General features: G+C 33.0%; 1 protein-coding gene across 1 annotated transcript in view; it reads left to right on the top strand.

Annotated features, from left to right (window-relative positions):
- The window catches only part of LOC137402306 (uncharacterized), a 63,230-nt gene extending 45,338 nt beyond the window's left edge, over positions 1-17,892 (top strand). Inside the window, exons 5-8 of the mRNA XM_068088804.1 lie at positions 5,526-5,696; positions 13,538-13,646; positions 15,542-16,276; positions 17,750-17,892. Of these exons, the coding sequence (XP_067944905.1) occupies positions 5,526-5,696; positions 13,538-13,646; positions 15,542-16,276; positions 17,750-17,892 (1,158 nt within the window). The remainder of the gene's footprint in view (positions 1-5,525; positions 5,697-13,537; positions 13,647-15,541; positions 16,277-17,749) is intronic.
- Positions 17,893-26,889: the final 8,997 nt, after the last annotated feature.

Below are 26,889 nucleotides of genomic sequence, written 5' to 3'. Positions count from 1 at the left end.
ATGCATCATAATTATAGATTCATTTGTAATGCTATAGTTACCGCTGTGCATATGGTTGGTATTATCAAGGTGACCATAACAATAATGCATCATAATTATATATTCAATTGTGATGCTATAGTTACCACTGTACATACGGTTGGTATTATCAAGGTGACCATAACAATAATGCATCATAATTATAGATTCAATTGTGATGCTATAGTTACCGCTGTGCATACGGTTGGTATTATCAAGGTGACCATAACAATAATGCATCATAATTATATATTCAATTGTGATGCTATAGTTACCACTGTACATACGGTTGGTATTATCAAGGTGACCATAACAATAATGCATCATAATTATAGATTCAATTGTGATGCTATAGTTACCACTGTACATACGGTTGGTATTATCAAGGTGACCATAACAATAATGCATCATAATTATAGATTCAATTGTGATGCTATAGTTACCGCTGTGCATACGGTTGGTATTATCAAGGTGACCATAACAATAATGCATCATAATTATATATTCAATTGTGATGCTATAGTTACCACTGTACATACGGTTGGTATTATCAAGGTGACCATATCAATAATGCATCATAATTATAGATTCAATTGTGATGCTATAGTTACCACTGTACATACGGTTGGTATTATCAAGGTGACCATAACAATAATGCATCATAATTATATATTCAATTGTGATGCTATAGTTACCACTGTACATACGGCTGGTATTATCAAGGTGACCATAACAATAATGCATCATAATTATATATTCAATTGTGATGCTATAGTTACCACTGTGTATATGGTTGGTCTTATCAAGGTGACCATAACAATAATGCATCACAATTATATATTCATTTGTAATGCTATAGTTACCGCTGTGCATACGGCTGATATTATCAAGGTGACCATAACAATAATACCTCATAATTATATATTCAATTGTGATGCTATAGTTACCACTGTACATACGGTTGGTATTATCAAGGTGACCATAACAATAATACATCATAATAATATATTCAATTGTGATGCTATAGTTACCACTGTACATACGGTTGGTATTATTAAGGTGACTATAACAATAATGCATCATAATTATATATTCAATTGTAATGCTATAGTTACCACTGTGCATACGGTTGGTATTATCAAGGTGACCATAACAATAAAGCATCATAATTATATATTCAATTGTGATGCTATAGTTACCACTGTGCATACGGTTGGTATTATCAAGGTGACCATAACAATAAAGCATCTTAATTATATATTCAATTGTGATGCTATAGTTACCACTGTACATACAGTTGGTATTATCAAGGTGACCATAACAATAATGCATCATAATTATATATTCAACTGTGATGCTATAGTTACCACTGTGCATACGGTTGGTATGATCAAGGTCACCATAACAATAATGCATCATAATTATATAATCAATTGTGATGCTATAGTTACCACTGTACATACGGTTGGTGTTATCAAGGTGACCATAACAATAATGCATCATAATTATATTTTCAACTGTGATGCTATAGTTACCACTGTGCATACGGTTGGTATGATCAAGGTCACCATAACAATAATGCATCATAATTATAGATTCAATTGTGATGCTATAGTTACCGCTGTGCATACGGTTGGTATTATCAAGGTGACCATAACAATAATGCATCATAATTATATATTCAATTGTGATGCTATAGTTACCACTGTACATACGGTTGGTATTATCAAGGTGACCATAACAATAATGCATCATAATTATAGATTCAATTGTGATGCTATAGTTACCACTGTACATACGGTTGGTATTATCAAGGTGACCATAACAATAATGCATCATAATTATATATTCAATTGTGATGCTATAGTTACCACTGTACATACGGTTGGTATTATCAAGGTGACCATAACAATAATGCATCATAATTATAGATTCATTTGTAATGCTATAGTTACCGCTGTGCATATGGTTGGTATTATCAAGGTGACCATAACAATAATGCATCATAATTATATATTCAATTGTGATGCTATAGTTACCACTGTACATACGGCTGGTATTATCAAGGTGACCATAACAATAATGCATCATAATTATATATTCAATTGTGATGCTATAGTTACCACTGTGTATATGGTTGGTCTTATCAAGGTGACCATAACAATAATGCATCACAATTATATATTCATTTGTAATGCTATAGTTACCGCTGTGCATACGGCTGATATTATCAAGGTGACCATAACAATAATACCTCATAATTATATATTCAATTGTGATGCTATAGTTACCACTGTACATACGGTTGGTATTATCAAGGTGACCATAACAATAATACATCATAATTATATATTCAATTGTGATGCTATAGTTACCACTGTACATACGGTTGGTATTATTAAGGTGACTATAACAATAATGCATCATAATTATATATTCAATTGTAATGCTATAGTTACCACTGTGCATACGGTTGGTATTATCAAGGTGACCATAACAATAAAGCATCATAATTATATATTCAATTGTGATGCTATAGTTACCACTGTGCATACGGTTGGTATTATCAAGGTGACCATAACAATAAAGCATCTTAATTATATATTCAATTGTGATGCTATAGTTACCACTGTACATACAGTTGGTATTATCAAGGTGACCATAACAATAATGCATCATAATTATATATTCAACTGTGATGCTATAGTTACCACTGTGCATACGGTTAGTATTATCAAGGTGACCATAACAATAATGCATCATAATTATATATTCAATTGTGATGCTATAGTTACCACTGTGCATACGGTTGGTATGATCAAGGTCACCATAACAATAATGCATCATAATTATATAATCAATTGTGATGCTATAGTTACCACTGTACATACGGTTGGTGTTATCAAGGTGACCATAACAATAATGCATCATAATTATATTTTCAACTGTGATGCTATAGTTACCACTGTGCATACGGTTAGTATTATCAAGGTGACCATAACAATAATGCATCATAATTATATATTCAATTGTGATGCTATAGTTACCACTGTACATACAGTTAGTATTATCAAGGTGACCATAACAATAATGCATCATAATTATATTTTCAACTGTGATGCTATAGTTACCACTGTGCATACGGTTAGTATTATCAAGGTGACCATAACAATAATGCATCATAATTATATATTCAATTGTGATGCTATAGTTACCACTGTACATACGGTTGGTATTATCAAGGTCACCATAACAATAATGCATCACAATTATATATTCAATTGTGATGCTATAGTCACCGCTGTGCATACGGTTGGTATTATCAAGGTGACCATAACAATAATGCATCACAATTATATATTCAATTGTCATGCTATAGGTTCCACTGTGCATACGGCTGATATTATCAAGGTGACCATAACAATAATGCATCATAATTATATATTCAATTGTGATGCTATAGTTACCACTGTCTATACGGTTGGTATTATCAAGGTGACCATAACAATAATGCATCACAATTATATATTCAATTGTGATGCTATAGTCACCGCTGTGCATACGGTTGGTATTATCAAGGTGACCATAACAATAATGCATCACAATTATATATTCATTTGTAATGCTATAGTTACCGCTGTGCATACGGCTGATATTATCAAGGTGACCATAACAATAATACCTCATAATTATATATTCAATTGTGATGCTATAGTTACCACTGTGCATACGGTTGGTATTATCAAGGTGACCATAACAATAATGCATCATAATTATATATTCAATTGTGATGCTATAGTTACCACTGTGTATACGGTTGGTATTATCAAGGTGACCATAACAATAATGCATCTTAATTATATATTCAATTGTGATGCTATAGTTACCACTGTACATACAGTTGGTATTATCAAGGTGACCATAACAATAATGCATCATAATTATATATTCAACTGTGATGCTATAGTTACCACTGTGCATACGGTTAGTATTATCAAGGTGACCATAACAATAATGCATCATAATTATATATTCAATTGTGATGCTATAGTTACCACTGCGCATACGGTTGGTATGATCAAGGTCACCATAACAATAATGCATCATAATTATATAATCAATTGTGATGCTATAGTTACCACTGTACATACGGTTGGTGTTATCAAGGTGACCATAACAATAATGCATCATAATTATATTTTCAACTGTGATGCTATAGTTACCACTGTGCATACGGTTAGTATTATCAAGGTGACCATAACAATAATGCATCATAATTATATATTCAATTGTGATGCTATAGTTACCACTGTACATACAGTTAGTATTATCAAGGTGACCATAACAATAATGCATCATAATTATATTTTCAACTGTGATGCTATAGTTACCACTGTGCATACGGTTAGTATTATCAAGGTGACCATAACAATAATGCATCATAATTATATATTCAATTGTGATGCTATAGTTACCACTGTACATACGGTTGGTATTATCAAGGTCACCATAACAATAATGCATCACAATTATATATTCAATTGTGATGCTATAGTCACCGCTGTGCATACGGTTGGTATTATCAAGGTGACCATAACAATAATGCATCACAATTATATATTCAATTGTCATGCTATAGGTTCCACTGTGCATACGGCTGATATTATCAAGGTGACCATAACAATAATGCATCATAATTATATATTCAATTGTGATGCTATAGTTACCACTGTCTATACGGTTGGTATTATCAAGGTGACCATAACAATAATGCATCATAATTATATATTCAATTGTGATGCTATAGTTACAACTGTGCATACGGTTGATATTATCAAGGTGACCATAGTAATAATGCATCATAATTATATATTCAATTGTGATGCTATAGTTACCACTGTGTATACGGTTGGTATTATCAAGGTGACCATAACAATAATGCATCATAATTTTTGAGCAGATTATTATGAAAATTTTGCTTATGCTTATCGCTGGATCAATCAGTTTTTTGTTTTACCATTTTGATTGTCGAGCCGATGTTGAATGGTTTTTCGAACTTTTACTTTTTTCCATGGAAGCGCGATGTGTTTAGCTTTTACCACAAAGCAACGCCTCTCAGATAATCGTTTGATATTGTAAATCATCAACCGATATTTTGTGGATGATACCTAAAGCTTACTAGTGTTAATGTCCTTTGTTTAACGTTACAAGGTGACAGCTTTATAAACGTCTACCGAAAGCCACATAAATGTCGTTTTCCCACGCAACCGGTAAACAGAATTTTGGTCGTTTCACCCGCCAAAGGATTAAAACTGTAAACTGTCTGAGCAAAAAACAGAGAATAGTTAGAAAGCAAAATGATGTGTTTTATTTGGATTAAAACTAACTCAATGTAGCTGTGAACTGCCTGAGCAAAAAGTGAAATTTTAATTTTATATATCTAGAGAGACATTCAAAACAGCTAGGTTTATTTTCTTGTTTTGTATTAGAGTTGACTATAACCGTAGATAAACTCACTGAAGGAGCAGTATGATGAAATAGAGAAGGAGTTGCTCGAGAACAGGCAGAAGTCTAAAGTTCAGATTACTGACTTTCTGGAGGAGGTGGTCCTTGATAAATGGAGAAGTCTCAGAAATCACAGAGATATGTTGGAGACTAAAATCAAACATTCTCCCCCAGTATGTAAATATTTGAATATCTAAAATAGTACTTTAATAATAGTGGAGGTTGAATTCAAACAAAGCCTGGAATTGTATTTTGCCAATGTCTCGTCAGAATTTTGGTGAAATATATGTTCGCTTTTTTTACAGCTGAAGTGAATATTGCTTATTTTTTGCCTTCATTTTTTGTGGAGCAATAAAAGTTACTGCATCCAAAAGGTTTATACCTTTTGGATGCAGTAACTCTGCTAGTTTACCAAAAACTTCGCAACGATCTCCTAAAAACATGCATTGAAAAACTGAGAAAAATCTCTACCAGTTGATATTTGTTGCTTACACTTAACCTGCAATGATTTTAAACCTTTCACAGCCATCCTTGTACAAATTTAGCTATCGGCCTAGTGCCAGCCATTTTACCAAAAATTGCCGACATTGCTTCAGGATATGTGTACAATATTCTTTTAATTTCGAACTCTATCTAGAACATTTTTGTAACATATTTTATTTTGCCAACATTTTAACTAACACTGTTATGCAAAGAATTCAATGTATCTATACTTTGTGCAATGATAAAGTTATGGTAAACGATCGCTCTGAAGCTAAGACGATCCTCCACAATGTTACTTACTCTTACAAAACTATTACTTTCACCACTATCAGAGTCTCTGCTGGTGCTTTAATTATATGTATAATAACAAAAATCTTAATCTGAGTGGGCTATAGCCTCACCAATATAAGTAATTACCTGTTTTCTCACCCGCATGGTACTTAGCAAAACTTACACAAAAATTGTTCAATTTTAGGTTAGTAGTTCTCAAACAAACGTTTTAAATTGCTTCGTTGGTTTAGGCTAATTTTATACATGTAGATATATCTTCAAACAATTTTTTCAATATCATAAAAGTCCTAAAGACTGTGGGTTATGTTGTCAACGACTAATAAAATTAAGTAACTACACAATTGCGGGGAAAGTCGCAAAAATGTGTCTACAGCAGTCGACCATAGAAAATGCATAAATGCGTCTACAGCATCGAAAGGGTTAAAGCCTGTGTCCTGCTTTGCATTTTGTTAGAGCTTTCTAATTTTATTTCTTTCTTTTTGAAGACAAATTTTTACTTTGTATCAATATTTACCAATATTGCATAAAGTTTCACTGCACTTATTGATACGTTTGCTACAGTTTGCAACCAAAACTAACTTTTCATGTGCAATATATTAGGGGTTACGACCGTCGATCAATTGTTTGATGGGATTAATGTAATGCTGCTATCAAATAATAGGCTATAAATCTGCTAGTTTTTAAGTTGTATAATGATAAACCATCATATCCTACAAATATATAATCACAAACCAGTGACATACACAAAGCATAATCAGGTCATACTTCGACTTACGAGCTTAATGCGTTCCGAGACTGAGCTCGTATGCTAATTTACTCGCATGTTGGTGCAATTTGTTTATATATTGAACAATTAAATATATATTGATTAGTTTCCATACTCTAAAAAATGCAAATAAAACACGCAAAACAAGATATTGTGACAGAAAGAACATGTTGGTTGTTGTCGTAACTTACCACAAGCTTTTAAAAAGCAACAAATAAAAAATAATGCAAGGAAATGTGATTAATTAAAATGTAAAATTAAATACATACAATAGCAGCTAACGCTAGTATTTGCCAGAGAGGGAGATATCCTGGAGAGTTATATAGAGAGTTGTTTTTCATTACAACAGTTGACTTTGATAAATTAGGATTTTATCAGTTTTAAAAGACAAACTTAGAAGCAAACCTAAAAGCAAACTTTCATTTTTAACTTAACGTAATTAAAATCTCTTCGGCGTTCATAGTTAGCAGTTTCTCGCTGGTTAGCTAATTTTAGTTTGTCTCGCTTTCACGACTAGCCGGCCATTTTAATATAAACCTATCTGAGGACATCGGCCTTTGTCGCCCTTTTAACATGTTGCGATTAGGATGAACACAGGTGTCGTCACAAACGGTTAATGTACGACCACTAACCAACTTGTCCGAATGTTCATAGTTTGATAGATAGCGCCGGCCTTTCACATAGCATCGTTCAGTTACGCTGTCACCGGCCAATTGTTTATCTTTTATGCAATGCCTGAGCAGTCTCTGCGCCGTTTAGAAACTATGGTTTGTCCATTTGCGAGCTAAATAAATGCCCTGAATATAATCCTTCTGTTTGATAATTGTGGATGTATTTCTGTCATATTGCTGAGCTAGCTCAATCACACATGCAGATTTCGCATATTTTTCCATAATTTTCCGTTTAATATCAATTGTTATCATTTGCTTTTTCTTTGCATTTCATCTTTCATTTTACTGGCAAACTTTTGGTCTACGCACTGTACTTTTAATTCACATAATTCTGCACTGAAAATCGCGCAAAAAACACGGTACAAAAAGTATAACCCGAGCAGTTGAAAAATACAGTGTGATGCTGTTCTCATAAAACACCTCCGGCATATTGTACTTGGCAACTGACTCACGTGCTTGTAACTGAAACATGGCTCGTATGTTAATGCTAAAACTTGCTTAAAAGCTGGCTCGTATCTCAAGTTTCTCGTACGTTGGAGCACTCGTAAGTTGAAGTATTACTGTAATATTACAAACAGAAAGGAAAATTAATGTTTGTAAAACAAAAATTATTGCATAGTTTGCTCAGATCGCTGTGTTCTGATTGTTGCTTTCGATAGAATGAACGTTTCCTGGTTGTCCAATGCCTTCCACAATATCTTCTGACCTCAACTTTTCTTCTGCACTGCTGAACTAGTTGGTATTATAGCGTTCAAATATGCTTTTTTTGCAAAACTTTTAGACGCGGCTATTAGCACAAATGCAACACGTAAATGTTTCACTCACCAAACATAACTTTTAACCTAAATTATTTGTTCATCTACCATCAAAAATTTAAACCGTTTTTATATACATGCAATTCAATGTATCAAAACTGTGTTAAACAAGGAATTGTTTACCTGAGACAGTCATTAGTTATTTTCATTGGGTGCCTTTCGAAGTTAAAAAATTTTCCAAAAGCTCTGACGTTGGACAACAAGAGATTTGATTGCTATGGAAAAAACGATTTATTTTTAACTACCTGGGCTACCCGGGGTTGCCTGAGCAATAAAAATGTCTTTTTTTTTCAAAAATTGATATGTATTTAACATATAACAACATTTGCCATTCTACCTTTTAAACTACATATCATGAGAAAAGTGTTTTTGGTAACTGAAATAAATTAGAAGAGATAAAAAATAGCTGTAAAGGCTTTTAAACCTTGTTCAAACAACTTTTAAACTTATGTTTCCTCATATCATCAAGAAAATGTTTCGTGCAGGTCAAATAAATTAGGAAAAATAAAACAGCTATAAAAAGTTTTCGGTGTAAATGCAATACAATTAGCAAGCAATGGCTAATTTAAGTTGCTTTTGCTATGATTTCAATAAAAGATCATTCAGTGATACAATTAATACAAGCTGAGTAAACAAAATAAAAATCCTGAATATGTAGAATTAATTTTCATAATTCTTGCATAGAAATGTGTGTCTATAAAAAGGCTACTGTTCCACTAGAAGCTATCTATCAAAACTTTGATTACAGAAACACTGCAACAATACAGATACTTTTCCCATGGGGACAATTTAATGGTTCGTCCAAAAAGAATTGGCCCTGACCTCAGATATAGTAATTGAACCTACACTGCTTCATACACTACTTGCCGCATCATAACACGTTGCCACATTGGTAACATAATCGGCGTGCGCTACAGCCATAGCCGGAATTCAAACAGACATACGATATACAACTGCATATTTTGAAAAGCATAAATATCTATAGATATTTCTCAAAGTTCGTCTATTTTCTGTGGTCTTTCGGTATGTCCAGCTATGGCTATTAAAATAGCTGTAGCCAGACCACGCGTAAGCAACATAATGTCATTAAAAGCCTAGTCTTAGCAAGCTTACGGAAACTTTCTATTGGCAAGGGACTGCCACTTGCGGGAGAGATGCCTGCCAGCAGGTGGCAGGCAACTCTCACTACTTCTCATCGTTTATAAGTTGATTTTAATACCATCTTCCATTGGCAAAGTACCAAGCTAATAGCAAGTGGTAGGCAACTCTCATCACTTCCTATTGTTTATAAGTTGACTTTCAATACCCGTGCAACGCCAGGAGGCACAGCTAGTCTCTATTAGTGCTGGGAACGAGTACTTCTTGCCCAACAGGTTTTTCGAGTATCAGGTTTGTTGATACGGATTTTATGTTTTAATTTTCTAAACATTAGACATATCTTAAAGTTTACAAAGCAATTATATTTTTAGTCAATTTATCTATTTTTTTCTACTAATTCACTTACTGAAACTTGTACTCAAAACTTTAACAGGCAGGTTGTTAAAAAGTCAAGAGTGCACGGCGCCATAGACCGAGTTTTTGTTCACTTTACTCAATGGATCCGTGTACCAAAACCCGAACTCGCCAGTCAAAACCTGAACCCACCAAATCGAATTGCTCAAACTTTCTACTTCCCGATACTCGAGAGAAGACAAACCCACTAGTTTATGTATATAAATTATATTATATATAAATATATAAATACGATCTTGTGGGTACTTTTTTAATCATCACTTGATTTTATGAGTTCACAAAGATCAGACTGGCGGTTAACTCTTCCGCTAAGGCAAGTCGATGTATCGGCTAGCGCAGTAATATAAGTAGAGACCGTAGGCTGGTGTATCGGCTTATCAATAGGGTTTCACTTTTCTTTTCCTTATGCCATGTACACATTAACTAGGCTAATCAAATTCTGTTTCCAACGAAACAACCTTGCTGCCACCCACGTGCAATTATTAGAAAAAAATTTGGCTCAACAACTCCAATTCTAATTATTTTTCAAAACAGCAAAACCAGATCGTTATTCTCATGGCAATAAGAAACACAACGCGTTTGTTCAAAGCTAGGAAAAACTACGAGAGTAGGATATTCTAAACAATTTTATACTTATCTTGTAAAAAGTTCTTTTATGAATAAGTTGCCTTTTACAGTAAAACAATATATGTGTATTTATTCTCGAGATATTGCTTAAATACAAGAGGTACATCATTTTTTTCGAAAATCTTTTTGAATTAATTTGGGCAAAATAATTAATTGGTCAGAATTTAATGTGGTAGCAAAAGAGTTAAACTGGTGGTAAGGTGGAGGTGGGGTTCAAACAGAGGGTGGTGCCCTACTTTTCAACTCTTCTCTCATATTGGCCATCAAATAGAGGTGACATTCAAATAGAGGTGACGTTCAAATATATGTTTTATTGAATAGATATTTTATTGAATAATCGCTTGGTCTGTTGGATTATTTGATGGCTCTTTTAGAAAGTAAAGGGTTGGTAGAGTCCTTTACAATATCACTTTTATGTTTGTACCAAAAGGTACAAATATCGTTTATCAAAACTTTGAATACAATGAGCTTCTGCTGCAACAGTAACCTCTTTTATACACACACTTCTGTGAACTCCCTTTTGTATTTTTTTCTTAATTCAATTAATTTGGATAAAAAAAATTTCTGATAGAAAGTTTAAAAGTTAAAATTTTATATGTTGTACATGTTAAATAAAAACATGGTTTTGACACATAATTTATGTCATCATATACATTGTTTACATGTTTTGTATTTGGTAAATAGGTCATCATCTCAGAAGCCATGGTTAATTCGATTGTCTGAGATTCAGAGTTATCTACACTAGAAAAAGGAGGAAATTCTTAGAGTTATTTTGCAAAAGGAATTTTGCTTCTAGCTCCAAAACTGCAGATTTTATGGTCAATAAACTGAATGCATGTTTACCATTAGTGCAAAAACATACAGGTAGTTCTGAAAAAAGCTGGTGTTAAAATTTGAGAAACGAAACCAATGGACAATTTTGTTCACAATCCAAAATGTCATAGCAACCAATATCAAGATGTTGTGAGATTTATTTCGCACTAGCTGAAAAGTTTTTAAATAGAGACCTAAGCAGGTAAACATTGTATTTCAGCTCTAAAATTATGCCTAAGTGAACTACAAAAACATAAAAACAAGTCATGGGCAACTTTTACGAACTTAATATTCTACAATTTTGTCCTGCAAAAAACATTGTATCATATCCGTGGTGATGAACATGGCGTAAACATAACACTTTCAAAAGTTTACTGTAAATGAATTTGGTAATTAGACGGGGATGCTACATCATCTCTATGTACATTTGGGTCTGCACTGATTTGAGATGAGGTAGCTGCTGCTCCTTGATGCTTCAAGTTGTAGGTTTTGGCTGACTTTTAAGACTTGAGTAAGTCAGCTTTCAACTCTGTTTCAAAGCAGCAGATACAATGACAGGATGATACATACTAACTACCCTCAATGCTTAATGCAATGAAGGGCCATTCTTTGGTTCATTCCCGTTAAAATTTTGAAGCGTACTTGGGTTTTTTGGACATGACTGAATGGTAGATCGTATCTCGCGGCATCGAAACAAGAAAATTTCAAACCCGTGGGAACAGCCCACCCAAATGGCTATACATATGAATTTTTACTTGGACCTAGGTGGCTCATAAGCCTACAAAAAACAAATGTTCTGAAATATTCGAGTGCCTAGTTCAAAGGCCATGAAGTTACCAAACGATAATTCTATGCGCGAAGTCATAAAATATTGTTTTTGGCGATACAGAGAGTCTTTTGTTATCATTAGATTACACGCATCGCGTTAATGCTATAGCGACTGATAGATAGATGGCTCGGTAGTTTATACTAGAGCACAAAACATAAATCCGGAAATATAACGCGTGATTTTATTTTTGCGGGAAGGTAATTTCACTTCCGGCGGGGTCCGGCAAAATCTGGGAGAATTGAAAGCCCTGATTTATATACAAAAATGTTCCTGAATTTAAAAATCTAAACATATTTTATCTAGCTGTCATAGAAATAGCTGTATATCTATCAGAAAATGTATTACTTATTAATAATTTTTCCGGTGTTTAAAATGGCTTGGCAGTATCACAATTTTGGGCACAGCCGTGGTATCACCAAATATTTTTTTAGAAAGATAATAACAGTCACATTTGCACACCATTGGACACCATATACTTCGATCTGGTAGAATCGAATAATTATTCTTATAATTAAATGTTATAATATTCTAATAATTGTCATTCAAAAATATCATCGTCATTCCCGTTATGTTCACTGTTTTCGACATCAGGAATACCAAAGTACTCATTAAAAGTGTCCAAAATGTTAGAGTTATCTTAAAAATCGGCAAAGTAGTCGATTACTTCTATCGAACACCATTTTTCAATGCTTCCTGTTTAGCGAAGCAACGGTTTCAAGTTTTTTTTTCAAGGTTTGGACACTTCCATTGGCTGAACTGACTTCAGATTCAGAAATGTCACTCTTCGATTGGTCTAGAGGCACATGTTGCAAAAATCGTTACCGATTTTATAAATTCAGTTAGTGCAGCTTCAAAGTCGGATAACTCGAATTCGTGATTTGCGACTAAACCGTGGTTTCTGAGATTGTGACGCATATACACACTTTTATTAGGCTACAGAAGGTTATAATATAATACCATTGGACATATTTATGTGTGTAAATGATCAAGAAAAATCAGTTCAGTTATGTGAAATCAAAAGGAAGTGGATGGGTTTTGTGAATAAACAGTTTAGCCCTTTTTAACATGTACGAATGCTAATTGGCTTTAAACCTAAACGTTGTATTCTTTGCTATCAACCACATTTCTAGCTTTGTCACAATAGCTTATACACATGTTGTTGGTCTATGTCAAGGTTATAATAGTTTTTAATACATTGAACATGTAGGATGACATTGTGAGAGGATTCAAGGAGCTGAAGGAACAGATGGACAAATTTATTGTGGAGGAGTTGCCCAAACTGGAATTGGGAGGACAACTCGAACTAAGGCAAACAGGTATATTAAAATAATCAAAATAAATGATAAAGGTTATAGTATATACTAAGACTTCTACCATATTATTTATGTTAAGAGTTTACTTGCAACAAAATTCACATTACAGTAATTTGTTATCAAAAGGTTTACCATGTCCAACTCTGTTGTGTTGTAAGTGCCAATTATGTGGAAATGTGATTACAAGCTCCTAAAAGTTCAAAAACGAAAAGCCGCCGTAGATTGGAATATCTTTATTTCAATGACATAACCACGAATTTTGGTTATCTTCTTGTCACGTATGTTCTCACGTGAATTGAAAGGCCAATACAAAGCTCAATATAAAACTTTTCGTAGCACTATTTTATGACAAACACTTCGGGTTTCACCAATCGAATATAGATGCTCGCTACTTTACAGTTTTGTTTCGGCATTATTCAATTATCAAGTCGTAATCTGATCATGTGACCCAATACTTCGCAAATAATTTTTGCAGCACTTTTTGATCATCACAGGTGACCAACGGGCTCATTATGATTATCCGACAATGATATTTACTCCTTCGAGCTAAGGTTAACAAGTTTAACAATTTTTACGGTAAGTTATAAGATATCAGTGCTAAAAGTGACAGCATTACAATGAAGATAAAACATACGCGTAATAATAGAACAATAATAAATATAAATAGATATATAAATAGATATAAATAGAATAATAAGAACAATAGACATAGTTTGATTGAATGCGTAAAGTATATTTGTGAAATTTTTTGACGAATAAGGTTGCAAGAAAGTGTAAACAGAAACCATCTCTCACAACTACATCACATGTGAGCCGTTTTGGAAAGGGAGTCCAAACTACGGCGGTGGCTGCGATTTTCTGTTCGTTTTTGAGCTTTTAAAAGCTTGTAATCGCCTTTCAACTTAATTGGCACCTACAACACAACAGAGTAAGACATGGTGACTATTTTCATATCCAATAACGGTAATGTGAATTTTGTTGCAAGTCAACCTCTAAAGATAAGTTTGTAGTTAAATTATTATGTTTACAAGTGAAGAAGTGATCTTTAGTAATTACTCTGAAGGTGCGCTGTGTTGAAAGACATGTTAGCTATACAAGCTCAACGTTACAAGTCAAATTATGCAGTAAATTGTGCTGGCGTTAAAAATAGGACAAGGGATGAGTCAACTATGACTACTAGAAGAAAATCAGTAAGTAGCCTATTTGCATGCTAATTAATTAAATAGAAATTACGATAAAAAGGATGATATTTTTTCTCCCATCTTTCAATAATCAACAAATCTTTACAATTTATGCCATATTTGTCTGGAAGTTAATAGAAATGATAAACACAATGAAAATTCAGGGATATGCACACTCTACTCTCAGGCTATGATATTACCTAAATATAAACTGTTACAGTATCTTTGCGCGCAGAGCTGGTTAAAATTGTACAGTCTCATGTACATGCAAGCTATAATCTCAGGCTAAAATAGACATAATAGACACACTGTTAAAATATTGGTACGCTGAGCTAGTAAATTTTAGCGTGTCTCTACATGCATGATCTGCTCTCAGGCTAAAATATCATAGAAGCACTGTTACAGTATCTTTATTTAAATAACTCTCATATTTATCACTTCAAAACATTTCGCACAGCTAAATTTTAGTCAGTTGATAAAAGACTGTATTTTTATTTCTTACTGTTTTCATATTACACAAATTAATATGTTAAACTTTCTGATGTCTCTCGTAGATGATTTGAGCCAACGAGTAATCAAGTCCAAATTATTTAAATTAAATGAGTAAGTAATATTTCTTGACTCTTTTCTAGGATGTTGTGCTGCGCTGCCTGCATATAAATATATTGTTACACCTCGTAATCATGTCATTATGTTATTATATTATTAATTTTTCAGGTGAAAAGCGTGAGATTGAATTGAAGATTGTTTCAGCTGGAGACATAGTAGTTAACAGTAACCAGCACTCTGTAGTTCCTCAACAACCACAAATTCCTTTATCCCGTCCTCCAAAGTCTATAACTCTACTCAAATCCATAGAACTACCATCAGAGCCTGTATCAGTATGTCAGCATGAAGGAGTTACATATGTAGGATTGAATGATGGTACAGTCAGTAGAATTGATAGCAACTACAAGCTGCATAACTCATTCATCTCTACTCCTGGTCGTGTTGAGTCTATCAGCCTCCATGAGAACAGACTATACATATTGTATTATAGTGAGCCTCGCACAGTATGTGTCTATGACCTGTCAGGGCAAGTTATCAAAACTTGGCAGCATCCTTATCATCGCAGCTACTGTAGCATGCTGACTGTAGCAGCAGGTAATGTGGTGGTTGCTGATCCTCCTAACAAGAGACTAACTATTTATTCTCTCACTGGTAAGACTCTGCGTAACATCAGCTGTCCCCTTTTGAGTAATCATCAGGTATCAATTTGCGCTGGACATGGGGATGATGTCATCATAGCTGACTTTGAGACAAATAAAGTCTTCAGATTTAACATCACCACTAGGAATGTCATGTGGACTTTCACCCATCCTAATCATCCACAAGGTCTGGTGTGCTATGGAGACTACATACTGGTAGCTGCAGAGAACAGCAGTATCATCTACACACTCAGCTATGCTACAGGTAAGTTGTATGTATGAGGTGCTGGTTAGTAACATTTATTGAGAGTTTCATGTTGGCTTCAATAATACAAAGTGGTTATTAAGTTGTTCTGTCAGGATCAGTTCTTATGAAGTATTTCATAATTTAGTAAAGAGAGTAATTTACAGCTTTTTTCGCGAAAATTGATTAAAAATTTAGAAAATTTTTAGCAATTCAATTACAACTAATTTTAAATACATCATCACTTCATTTATGATATTTAAAATTAAATTATATTATATTATAAACTTACACAACTTGAGTAAAATATCATGGAGATAGTTCCTTTGGTTCTTCTTCTCCAACGTAAAAGACATGGAAAGTAGTTGATTGTTTATAACTAGTTCACAGGCAATCCCATATGTTAGATATTTCATGTATAATTTCCTATCTGTAAATTAATCTTATGCTACACATAGGTTTGTACAAGTAAACAAAAACAATTTGACAACTTTCTTCTAGTAAATTTGGCAAACGTCCAAATGAAACTAATCAAATATTTTATAGAGCAAGCAGGCTAGAGTCCAGGTAACAGCTTGTTCCTTAAAGGTTGACTTGCAACAAAGTTCACATTACAGTTATTTGATATGAAAAGATTCACTATGTCTTGCTCTGTTGTGTTGTAGGTGCAAAATATGTGGAAATGTGATTACAAGCTCTTAAAAGCTCAAAAACGAACAGTTAATCGCAGCCACACGAGACCGCCGTAGTTTGGATTCTCTTTCAAAAACGGCTCAAATATGACGTAGCTGTGGTAGATGGTTTCTGTTTACACTTTCATGTAACCTTATTCGTCGAAATATTTTCACAAATATACTTCACGCATTCAATAGAGCCATGTCTATTGTTCTTACGCGTCTGTTTTCAACATTGTAATGCTGTCATTTTTAGCAGGGATATCTTAAAACTTACCATAAAAATTCCTTTTATTTATTTAGCTTAGCTTGAAGTAGTACATTTTAATGTCTGACAATCATGACGAGCCTGTTGGTCACTTGTGATAATCAAAATGTGTTGTAGAAATTATTTGCGAAGTATTGAGTCACATGATCAGATTATGACTTGCCGATTAGACCATGGCGAAACAAAGCTGTAAAGTAGCGAGCATCTATATTTGATATGGGGTCTTCGGTAAAACCCGAAGTGTTTGTCATAAACTAGTGCTATGATAAGTTTTATATTGAGCTTTTTATTGGCTTTCAATTCATGTGAGAACATCTCATGTCAAGACATGCGATGTTCTCGTTTTAGCAAAGTGGAAACAAATTTGTTTGCTATGACTTATAACATTATAACATTATAATTATTGATTAGAATTGCATTATCTTTTTAATAAAAGCACGGTCCTGTTCTCTGTGGAGTAATTATCCATGCAAGTATACAAGCATATAACAAGTGTAGACGTGATGATTGTACAGTAATAATAATCAAGATATTCATATACTTTTATTACAGGTGAGAAAGTAACAGAGATGAGAGCTGATGATACTAGTGGTTTCTACATCTCTATCTATAGCTTGAGTGTCACTGATAACACCTTGGTTGTACCTCAGTATAGGACTCGCAAGCTGCTCTTCTATAAACTGAGTGAGAAATAAGGACCACATTCTTATTAATCATCATATAACAATATTAATGATCAGGTTTCATCAAGACTGACTACTCTACAGTAAAGTTATACTAACAGTATCATTATTATTATCATCATATTTTATCTTCTATCAACTTTCTTAGCTAAATGGCTGAATGTATGATTTTTTTGAAACTGATTGTTTAGATGTAATGTTCAGGTGGGCAGAACATACTACTTGTTTGGTTTTATATCACGATATTTCTTTCTAAAGTATAATATATGTGTTCCAACCTTAAATATACATTTCTACATAAAGTTAATGTACTTTCGTGATCATCAAATTATATATAAAAAATTTTTACATGAAATTATATACTTTTGTGATCATAAAACTATACATTAACAATGAGGTTGATATACATATTCTATTATAAGGATGACTTTAATAAGATTCCTGTATGGTGATTAACACCCCTTTTTATCTATGTTTTGTTGCATGTTACTAAATAATATTTGATGTGTAATTTTAATATATGACAATTATTATGGACAGAAGTTGACATCGGTATTGGGCATGAGCATGGAAATGAACGCGAACAGGAAATTGAGGACTAACTTTGAAAAAAAGTTTTTTTCCTATAATGTAACCACAGCATTTTAGTTAGACCGCCACAAAATAGCTTCTTCACTCAGAACTTAGGCTATCTCATAATTGTATATTAACATATTCAATCAGCATAGGCCTAAGTTTTGCTTTACTTAACTCAGCATGAATATTTTGAGAGAGCAGACAATTCCAAGTAATAAAAGCTGCCCTATCACCCTGACAACCACGCCGGTTACAGAGAATTGCCTGGCTAACACAAAAGCAAACAAAGAGAAGACAATATCTGTAAGAACTCTGAGTGTACACAACTTGCTTGATGTAAGTTAGAATATCAAGTTAACTTGACTAGCAAAAAGTCTATGGTCAATTGTTGGTCAATTCAGTAACTGACGCTGTCGTTTATTGGTGGTCTTTACATTTTCTTTGATAGTCAAATAGGAAAAAATTTAAATATTTTTCGGGTTAAAGTCAAACTAAAAATAGTTGTCGGAGAATTACAGTTTGAATGTCGTTACATGGGAGATGGTTTGAACGGAGGATGTTTTAGTATGCTTAAATGTGACTGAGGTGCCTTGTCTCTAGTTCCAAACTATCTGGCAGTTATTTTTGTTACTTTTATATCTTTACATATAATATGAGGCATTATCTCATTCTAACATAATAAGTTCATACACATTTGCCCGCACATATGTATACATACACAAACATGTGCACACATATGCCCAATCACACGCACAATCACATGCATGAGTACGCACACACATGCACACACACTCATATGCACACATGAACACACTCAGGTTCAAGAAGACAATCACTCACATGCAGTACAAACTTTTACAATCAAATTCAAATGCATATACAAAGCTTTAAATAAACTGATGCTTTATTTGGTATTTCCAAATTGGAATTTAAGTTCTAATCCAAAGGCTTAAATGAACAAAGCAAACATGTTATTTTATTTTTCCAAATGTCATGCAACTGAGAATCATATTTGTTGTCTATAGCTTATGCTTCAGACTAAGTTCCCTGAGTCTGTATAGATTTCATCTGATATACAACCCCACCCTAAGTCTACTATAACTATCAGCTATCCTGAAGTTTTAGATATATTATTTTGATTCTTAACATGTCTCTGTAGGTATATCCATATCTACTGAAGTGAAATCAGCAGGATCGATCTCTCGCTCAAGTCTTGCAGCAGCACCTAAAACTAGAAAGCGTTTCTTCTATCTTTAACCTTCTATATACATATACACATACACATGAATATATGGATTCTTGTACTCTTATTAAGGACTGCATCGCAGTGTTACTAGAATGTCAGGGTAACTATGTCAGTAAGAGTTTTTATGATTAATCCCACCATCATGAAATTCCTAATGAATTCAGTTCTGAACAACAACATTAATATTGACAGGTTAGAGAAGCATAAAATATCATCTAACATCTATCATCTCTACTAATCAGCCAATATATGTAGTCTATGAATAATAGTGCAAGTTGTTATTCATTGTGTGTTATCAACTTCTGACAACTTTTCAACAAATGAGTGTTTTGCCACTTTATGTTATTCAACTTTCTTTGATGCTAAATTGAGACCATGAAGGAAAATCAGATACCACTGCATTCTTATGTGTTCCGAATATTACATCATGCCTCAACTACTATCAATAGCCTAAGATCATATAGGTTTTACCTAGAGGTTACAACTCTATAAGTATTGTGGCTACTTATTTGGTGTTAAGTATAGGCTATTAACCCATTGGTGATGTTATTAAAATTGTAAAAAGAACGTCTACAGACCTATCTTAAAAAGAACACCTGCTGATAAACAATACACTTACTATCAAATAAATATGAAAATATGTGTTTTACTGATTGTACATTTTTAATTTGTGAAACAAATAGAATAATGGTTTAAAACAATAAAAAGGTAAAACTTTATATAAAAGTGGCTAACATAAATGTTATTAGTTGGTCTCTTAAAGTTTAGCAAAGTACTTAAAATGGTTTTTCAAAGAACAATCAAAGACTGTTTGTTTATTGAATCAAAAAAAAAATTATAAATATAAAAATTCTAATGTATTTTATTGTGACCTTTGACAACCTGATCTACTCTAAGCCAATTTAATTCAAAAGAACACAAAGACATATAAATGTAATAAAAAACTATATCAGTTTCTTTTAGTTAAATTATAAAAAATAAGGTATGTATGCAGAAGAACAACTGTGATATGCATAGATTGTCTTATCCTGCAAGTTTGCATGATTTAATCTACTATTCCTTAATTCCCACATATTATTATTAGATTTAGTATTATGGCTTGCATAGAAGGTTTAACTCATTCTTGATATTCTGTCAAGGTTGTCAGTGTATTACCTGTTATTTCTAGCACTCAAAAGCACCTGCCTGACATGTCAATCAACGAGCCTACTCATTTCTTCTTGGCTTATTAAACAAATAACTTCATCATCTCCTTTGGTTTTTCTCAATTCAAATAACGCATTTAAGGCAAATGATTAAAGTTGAAAATAAAACAGGTAAGACAGATGATTAAAAATTCACCGCGTTTCATTCTCTGCGAGCTGATTTTTTTATATTTTCAATTTATATAAAACCTCTTGGCTCAGATTAATTTACTAAAATCAACAATGTTGTAAAGAGTAGCTGCAATGCTGATTGAATTCAGTTCATAGTATCCCTTCAAAAGACGGGGAGTACCATATGCATAAACCTTAGAATTGTTATGTATGTCAAAAAACACCGGCTAAGTTTAAACTAATTAGCTCAACTGTAGTTCAAGTAATTTGCTCTGAATCACATATTAGTTAGTCTTAAATTCGCCTTATTGCAAGTTTTAATTGATTTGAAAGCAGATTATTGTCTTGGGTACTAGTAATGTAAGATCCCAGTCTTCTATGTACATTAATTTTGTGTCTTAGGTGTTATGCAAACAACATCAGAAAAATCGTAGCAAACAGTCGACAATTGGTATACCTTTCTAAACATTTTGTGACTTGCTACACCTTACTAAAGACGACCAGTCGTTTTAGCCGTGATCTGAGATTACCCTTGTTAGCTGCTACCTTTGTAGCTTCATGGCAAATTCTAATTCTTACATATCTGGAGGTGATAGTTCTAACTAGCATCTCAGGGGCGAGCTTGTCTTTCATGGTCTTATTTTTCCAGTTCATGAGGTGTTTTGTCAGCTTGTTAGCAAGTCTTAGCCCGATATCTTTCTGGAGTTTATGAAGGTTTTTAATGTAGATATACATCACATTCTGGTGCTATAGAAAAGGTATGATATATGATATATTAATGATATACCTTAAAGGTATATTACCATTAATCTACATCACCTTCTGGTGGTTTAAATCTCTGCAAAGTGCTTAGCGAATTCCCCGCTAAATTTAGCATGTGTACCGGGTCCAATAAAACATACACTTTGTAGTCCATAATTGGGTGTGGAAAGTATGGTTTTTATTGGAATTCACCACCTAGTTTTTTCGGAATGGTGATGTTTGCTTGTGCGCCATCACAAGTTATGTTTATAATCCTGATTACATGTTCGGAAGTCAGGCGTAGGCACTGCTGTATCAGTTGAGACTGTAAATCACTGTCAATTCGGTTTACATAGAAATGGCCAAATGGATTTTGTACACCACCCCTCACTGAAACGAGAAGAAATACCAGTGATTCGCTAACTAACTAAGTTTGGTCCCCAATGGTAACATGGTTCTGTACAGAGTTGGTTGACTTATCCAGACTAAGCTGCTTTCAGATGGCCATACTATCTATCATGACCTGTATATATTGATTGCACATGTCTTTTTACTGATGATTTCAATGACATTTATTGAAAGGCCCATATTAAACTCTACACAACTCTTAGAGTTCATGCATTGGGAAGTTTGAAAAACTATCTGAGATAGGCGTATGTTTTTGGAGAAAAGTAGTGCGTGGTAATAGCAAGCTCTTTGAATTTTGGATTGTAGACCATTATGGTTTTTGTATTTCTGTTTTTGGCTTTATTTTCTACTAGCTCTTGCAGGCAACCATCTATCGAATCAATCTTAGCACACTATTTCTTAGCACACTCTAATCTTCTAAACCTTCTAATCTTAGCACACTAATCTTAGCACTAGCACATCTATTTAAGTAGGACACAATAGTGAGCTGTGATGCATTAGATTGACCAGTCTAGTATAGTTAATAGGTCTATTTTTTAACCACAATAGTATTTCGTAAATTGTAATCTTTAAACTTCTATGCGATCAGGTGACCTTAAACATTAACAGCAACACAAAAATTGAAAGATTGAAAAATACTGATATTTTGTAAAATCACTATAAGTTTTATAAAATCAAAAAATAAATGTATTTTGATGAAGTCGACTAAAAATCTTTTGTACATGTAGGTTCATATTGTATTATGTTCTTTTTTTCTAATGCGCTGTTAACCAATAGAAATAGAGGAGGTGCGTGTACCAATAATATACACCGATAGAAGCGGTCGCTAATAATCGGTTAGTAAAAAGGGTATATAAATATTATCTCCATAAGCAGTTACCTAATCGGTTAGTAAAAAGGGTATATAAATATTATCTCCATAAGCAGTTACCTTGACACTTCTGATGAATTTTTTGATGCTCTGAAATATTTAATTTAGCTACTAGTTAGCAAAAATGTTGGTTTACTTCTAATAACTATATTTTTAATATCTATACTTCTAATTAAAATCATCAGTAACAATAAAATAATGCTTTATTTGCTTTCAAATCAATTATTAGCCAGATTGCTGAGAAAACTATAGTACAAAAAAGTTTTCGAGACAAGTTTTTCATTGCTTATGCAAAGAGAACATGTTTTTGTAGAACATAAATCTGTGCTTGACAAGTAGTCTTTAAGTCAAGGAAGGTTAGCCAATTGCAGAATGTGATACAACGCACTTATAGTGGTCACCATAGGTAGGGCGTTTCTGTCAACAGAAATTGTTACTAACTTATCATATTGAAAAAAACTAGCTGTAAATACCTTCATTACATACACTCAAAATTAACTCAACACTCAAATGTTGTATTTAAAAACTATCTAGGTCAACAAAATCAATTATTGAGATTGATTTTGATGCAGCACCATTGGGAGTTGCCTTCTGTGCTTCCCCTAAGTATTTGTCTCCTTCTATTGTAGCCAGCTTTGGTTTTTCTTCAACCTTTGCACACTGAAATCACATTAATTCTAAAAAATACACATATTTTATATCTTAACAAAATAAGAAATAAATAATATATGTGTGACCAGGTTTTAGCTAAAACCTCATTATTTACGTTGCATAGATAAATGAAAGATGTATTCACGCATAAATTCACTTTGAAAACTCAGGAAATCATAATAAGCATTTGTCATTAAGAACCAAAATTCCTGATTTTTTTATTCAAATATTACAAAAATCTTCTAAAAATTATTTTTGAGAATAAGCTTTTTTTATAAAAAGAAAACAGAGACATAGCTACATACATGACCCAGATAATACAAATTAAAAAGGAAAACATGATATGACCTAGTCATATATTTTAAAAACATTCTTCACACAGAGAGTTTATCAAAAACAACAGTTAATTTTTTTACAACAACAAGCTTGCAATAAAAAATAAACAAACCTGCCAAAAATTAAACAACATATTTAATAAATTCCTACATTTTCTCGTACTAAATGTTTTCTGCAGCAATAAAACAAAGTTTAACGGTTAAAATTCATTGCATTTTTAATGGGCGGGTCGAAATCTTTTGACAATATCACAAATAACTGCAGAAAAATTTTTGCTTGCCATGCCGTTTTAAAAATTCTGACCTTTACCTGTACAGTGCATTTGAGGAAGGTTTTGCCTGTGGCTCTTCGAAAAAGTTTAACACTGATGAAATCTTGCGTTGACCGCCACCAACTACCCGTGGTTCTTGGCGCGTAGATTAACATTTCATTGCTGATTGGCCTGCAGTGCCTTCATTGAGGTTTGCAGCATTTATGGAAGCCCGGTTTTAGCAGCCAGTAATAAGGCATCCATATGGCTCTGTTTACAAAAGCTGCTTCTAAGTAGCAGTGTTAACCAATCAAATTAGTTCTTGCACCTGACGTTAGACTAAAATTTTACATACATTTAAATGGTTTCCAAATAATTTGCTTTTTTAATTGTAATGAAAATTCTACTAAGACGATATCACAAAATAATTCCTACGATTCTTTGTTGACATGTAATAAATTATTGGGGTGCAGATGATCAATTATATGATACTAATTATACATTGTAATTTGGCAGATTGGTCTGAGTTTTAATATGCTGATTAACGTGGGCTCAATGAAAATGATGCTATTGCAGGTTTTTAGAAGTTTTTAAAATCATTTGTTTTTATGGTTTTATCTTGAACAACTGTGAAACAAGATTGTTTGTATTTAAGAACAATTGCAGTGTTTTGTTACAATTTTTTGTTAGGATTTGATATTCTTGGGGTTCAACCTGACGTTATAATATATACTTCAGTTATCTTCATTAATGTTTGCCATATAGTTGTGTACATTGTTATTATCTGTTGTTTTTAGCTTTCCTGATAATCTCTTACAGCACATGAAATTACTGAAATATTAGTATAGCAAAATATGAACCTAAAAATTAATAAGCGTTGTAATAATTACCTTTTGTTTTAAAGCATACTAACAAACAGATCACATCAAACATAAAAAAACAATTACAAATTATGAAAAATACTGATATTTCTGATGAAAGCTACAGAAATCTTTGGTACATGCCCATATTTAATTTAATAGAATCCGTTTCTGTCTGAACCATATTTTGTAGAAAAAATGTTGCATTCTGGGGAATTCAAGCTCCTGACGTACCATCTGCACGAATCAACCACCATATGTAGTTTAGAAATAATAGTACAAGTTTTTATCAATATCTTTCAAGGCACTGGACTGTCAGGATACTTGTATAATATTATATACTATGACTAACCGGTAATTAAAAAGTTTTTGCATGACAAACTTATTTAACATATTCAATATTTACCATTTAAACTTTGACACTTGTCTCTGATGTTACATAAAATACAATATATAACTTTGATGTACCATTTTATAATAAAGTATTACTATATACTAGAGTACCATATGGTATAATACATTATAATGCACTATGGTATGATATTAATTAATATATTATAATAAAATGCTACAGTATAAGTTGTTTTGTTTTACTTAAATTTGTAATCTCACTAGCTGTACTACTCAATGTTGTCCGGGTTTTAAAAATCACCTTTTAAACAATGAGAGGTAATGAGAGTTGCCTGTCGCTTCCTATTAGCCTATCACATTGCCAATAGATAATTTGAGTAAGCTTACTAATGAGAGCTACCCTTACGAGCATGAGCCATCATTTTGTGTCGTGTCCTAAAGCAGTGCGCCTATTTGTGCTATTTGCCTAATGTACATTTTATCTATCCTGAACATCTTCTGTAAGCAGATAATAAACTAGAGTTGTATTCTCCTACAAAACCTCAAATATAGAAAAGACGAGTACAAAAATTATATAATGTTACTAAAGAAATATTTCATAACCTTCTTTCTAAATACTGTAAACACTACAAAATTATTATAACTTTGACAAAACTATTTACACCCAGCTAATAAAATAAGCCAGAAAGTTTGGTTTTTATGTTAGTTCTACTTGGGAATTATCTACTCTCTGGGAGCATTACATAAAAATAAGTAAATTGTTGGTATAAGATAAACCTAATAAAGTTACTTATGATAAGGGTTCAATCTAACTCTACCTTTTCCTCTTTACATAAAAGTAGAACCAATTAAGAGGCTCAAAGTACATTCTACTCTACTACTTGACTATGAGTGAAGGTCATATGAAGGTCAAAATGTTGTTTGACTGGTAGCTGCCATAAGGTATGAAGAGTGTCACTGTAAGTTCAGAGTGACAGTAACAGCCAGCTTAAAGTACATCATCTCCTCAGCAGTTGGAGTAGACCTGCGTCCAGTATAGCTTGTGTTGCTGACTCCCTGGCAACGTTGAGGCCCTCTTTTTGATTGTAACACTATGCTGTCAGTTGGTAAGTTATATCACATGTTAGTTACATGAATTTTATTTTTGTGAAAGCTTCTGGATGGGAATAAAAAAATTTATATTGTTAAAACTGTTTTTCAGTCGCCTCAAGTTTAAAAACAAATAACATTAAACGATTCCAAATTTGCATGAATAAAATCTGACATCGGAAGAAGATATAATTTGCAAAAAAGCAATTGTTCACATATTTTCAGAGTAAGTTAAACAAACAAACCGCCAAAAATATTTTTAACTTGGTAGAATTAAAACACAACTGCATGGTCAGTTTTTAGTTTTGCACACC

The sequence above is a fragment of the Watersipora subatra genome, chromosome 8, assembly GCF_963576615.1.
Source record: "Watersipora subatra chromosome 8, tzWatSuba1.1, whole genome shotgun sequence".
Lineage (NCBI taxonomy): Eukaryota > Metazoa > Bryozoa > Gymnolaemata > Cheilostomatida > Watersiporidae > Watersipora > Watersipora subatra.
This window is presented reverse-complemented; position numbering and strand designations above follow the sequence as displayed.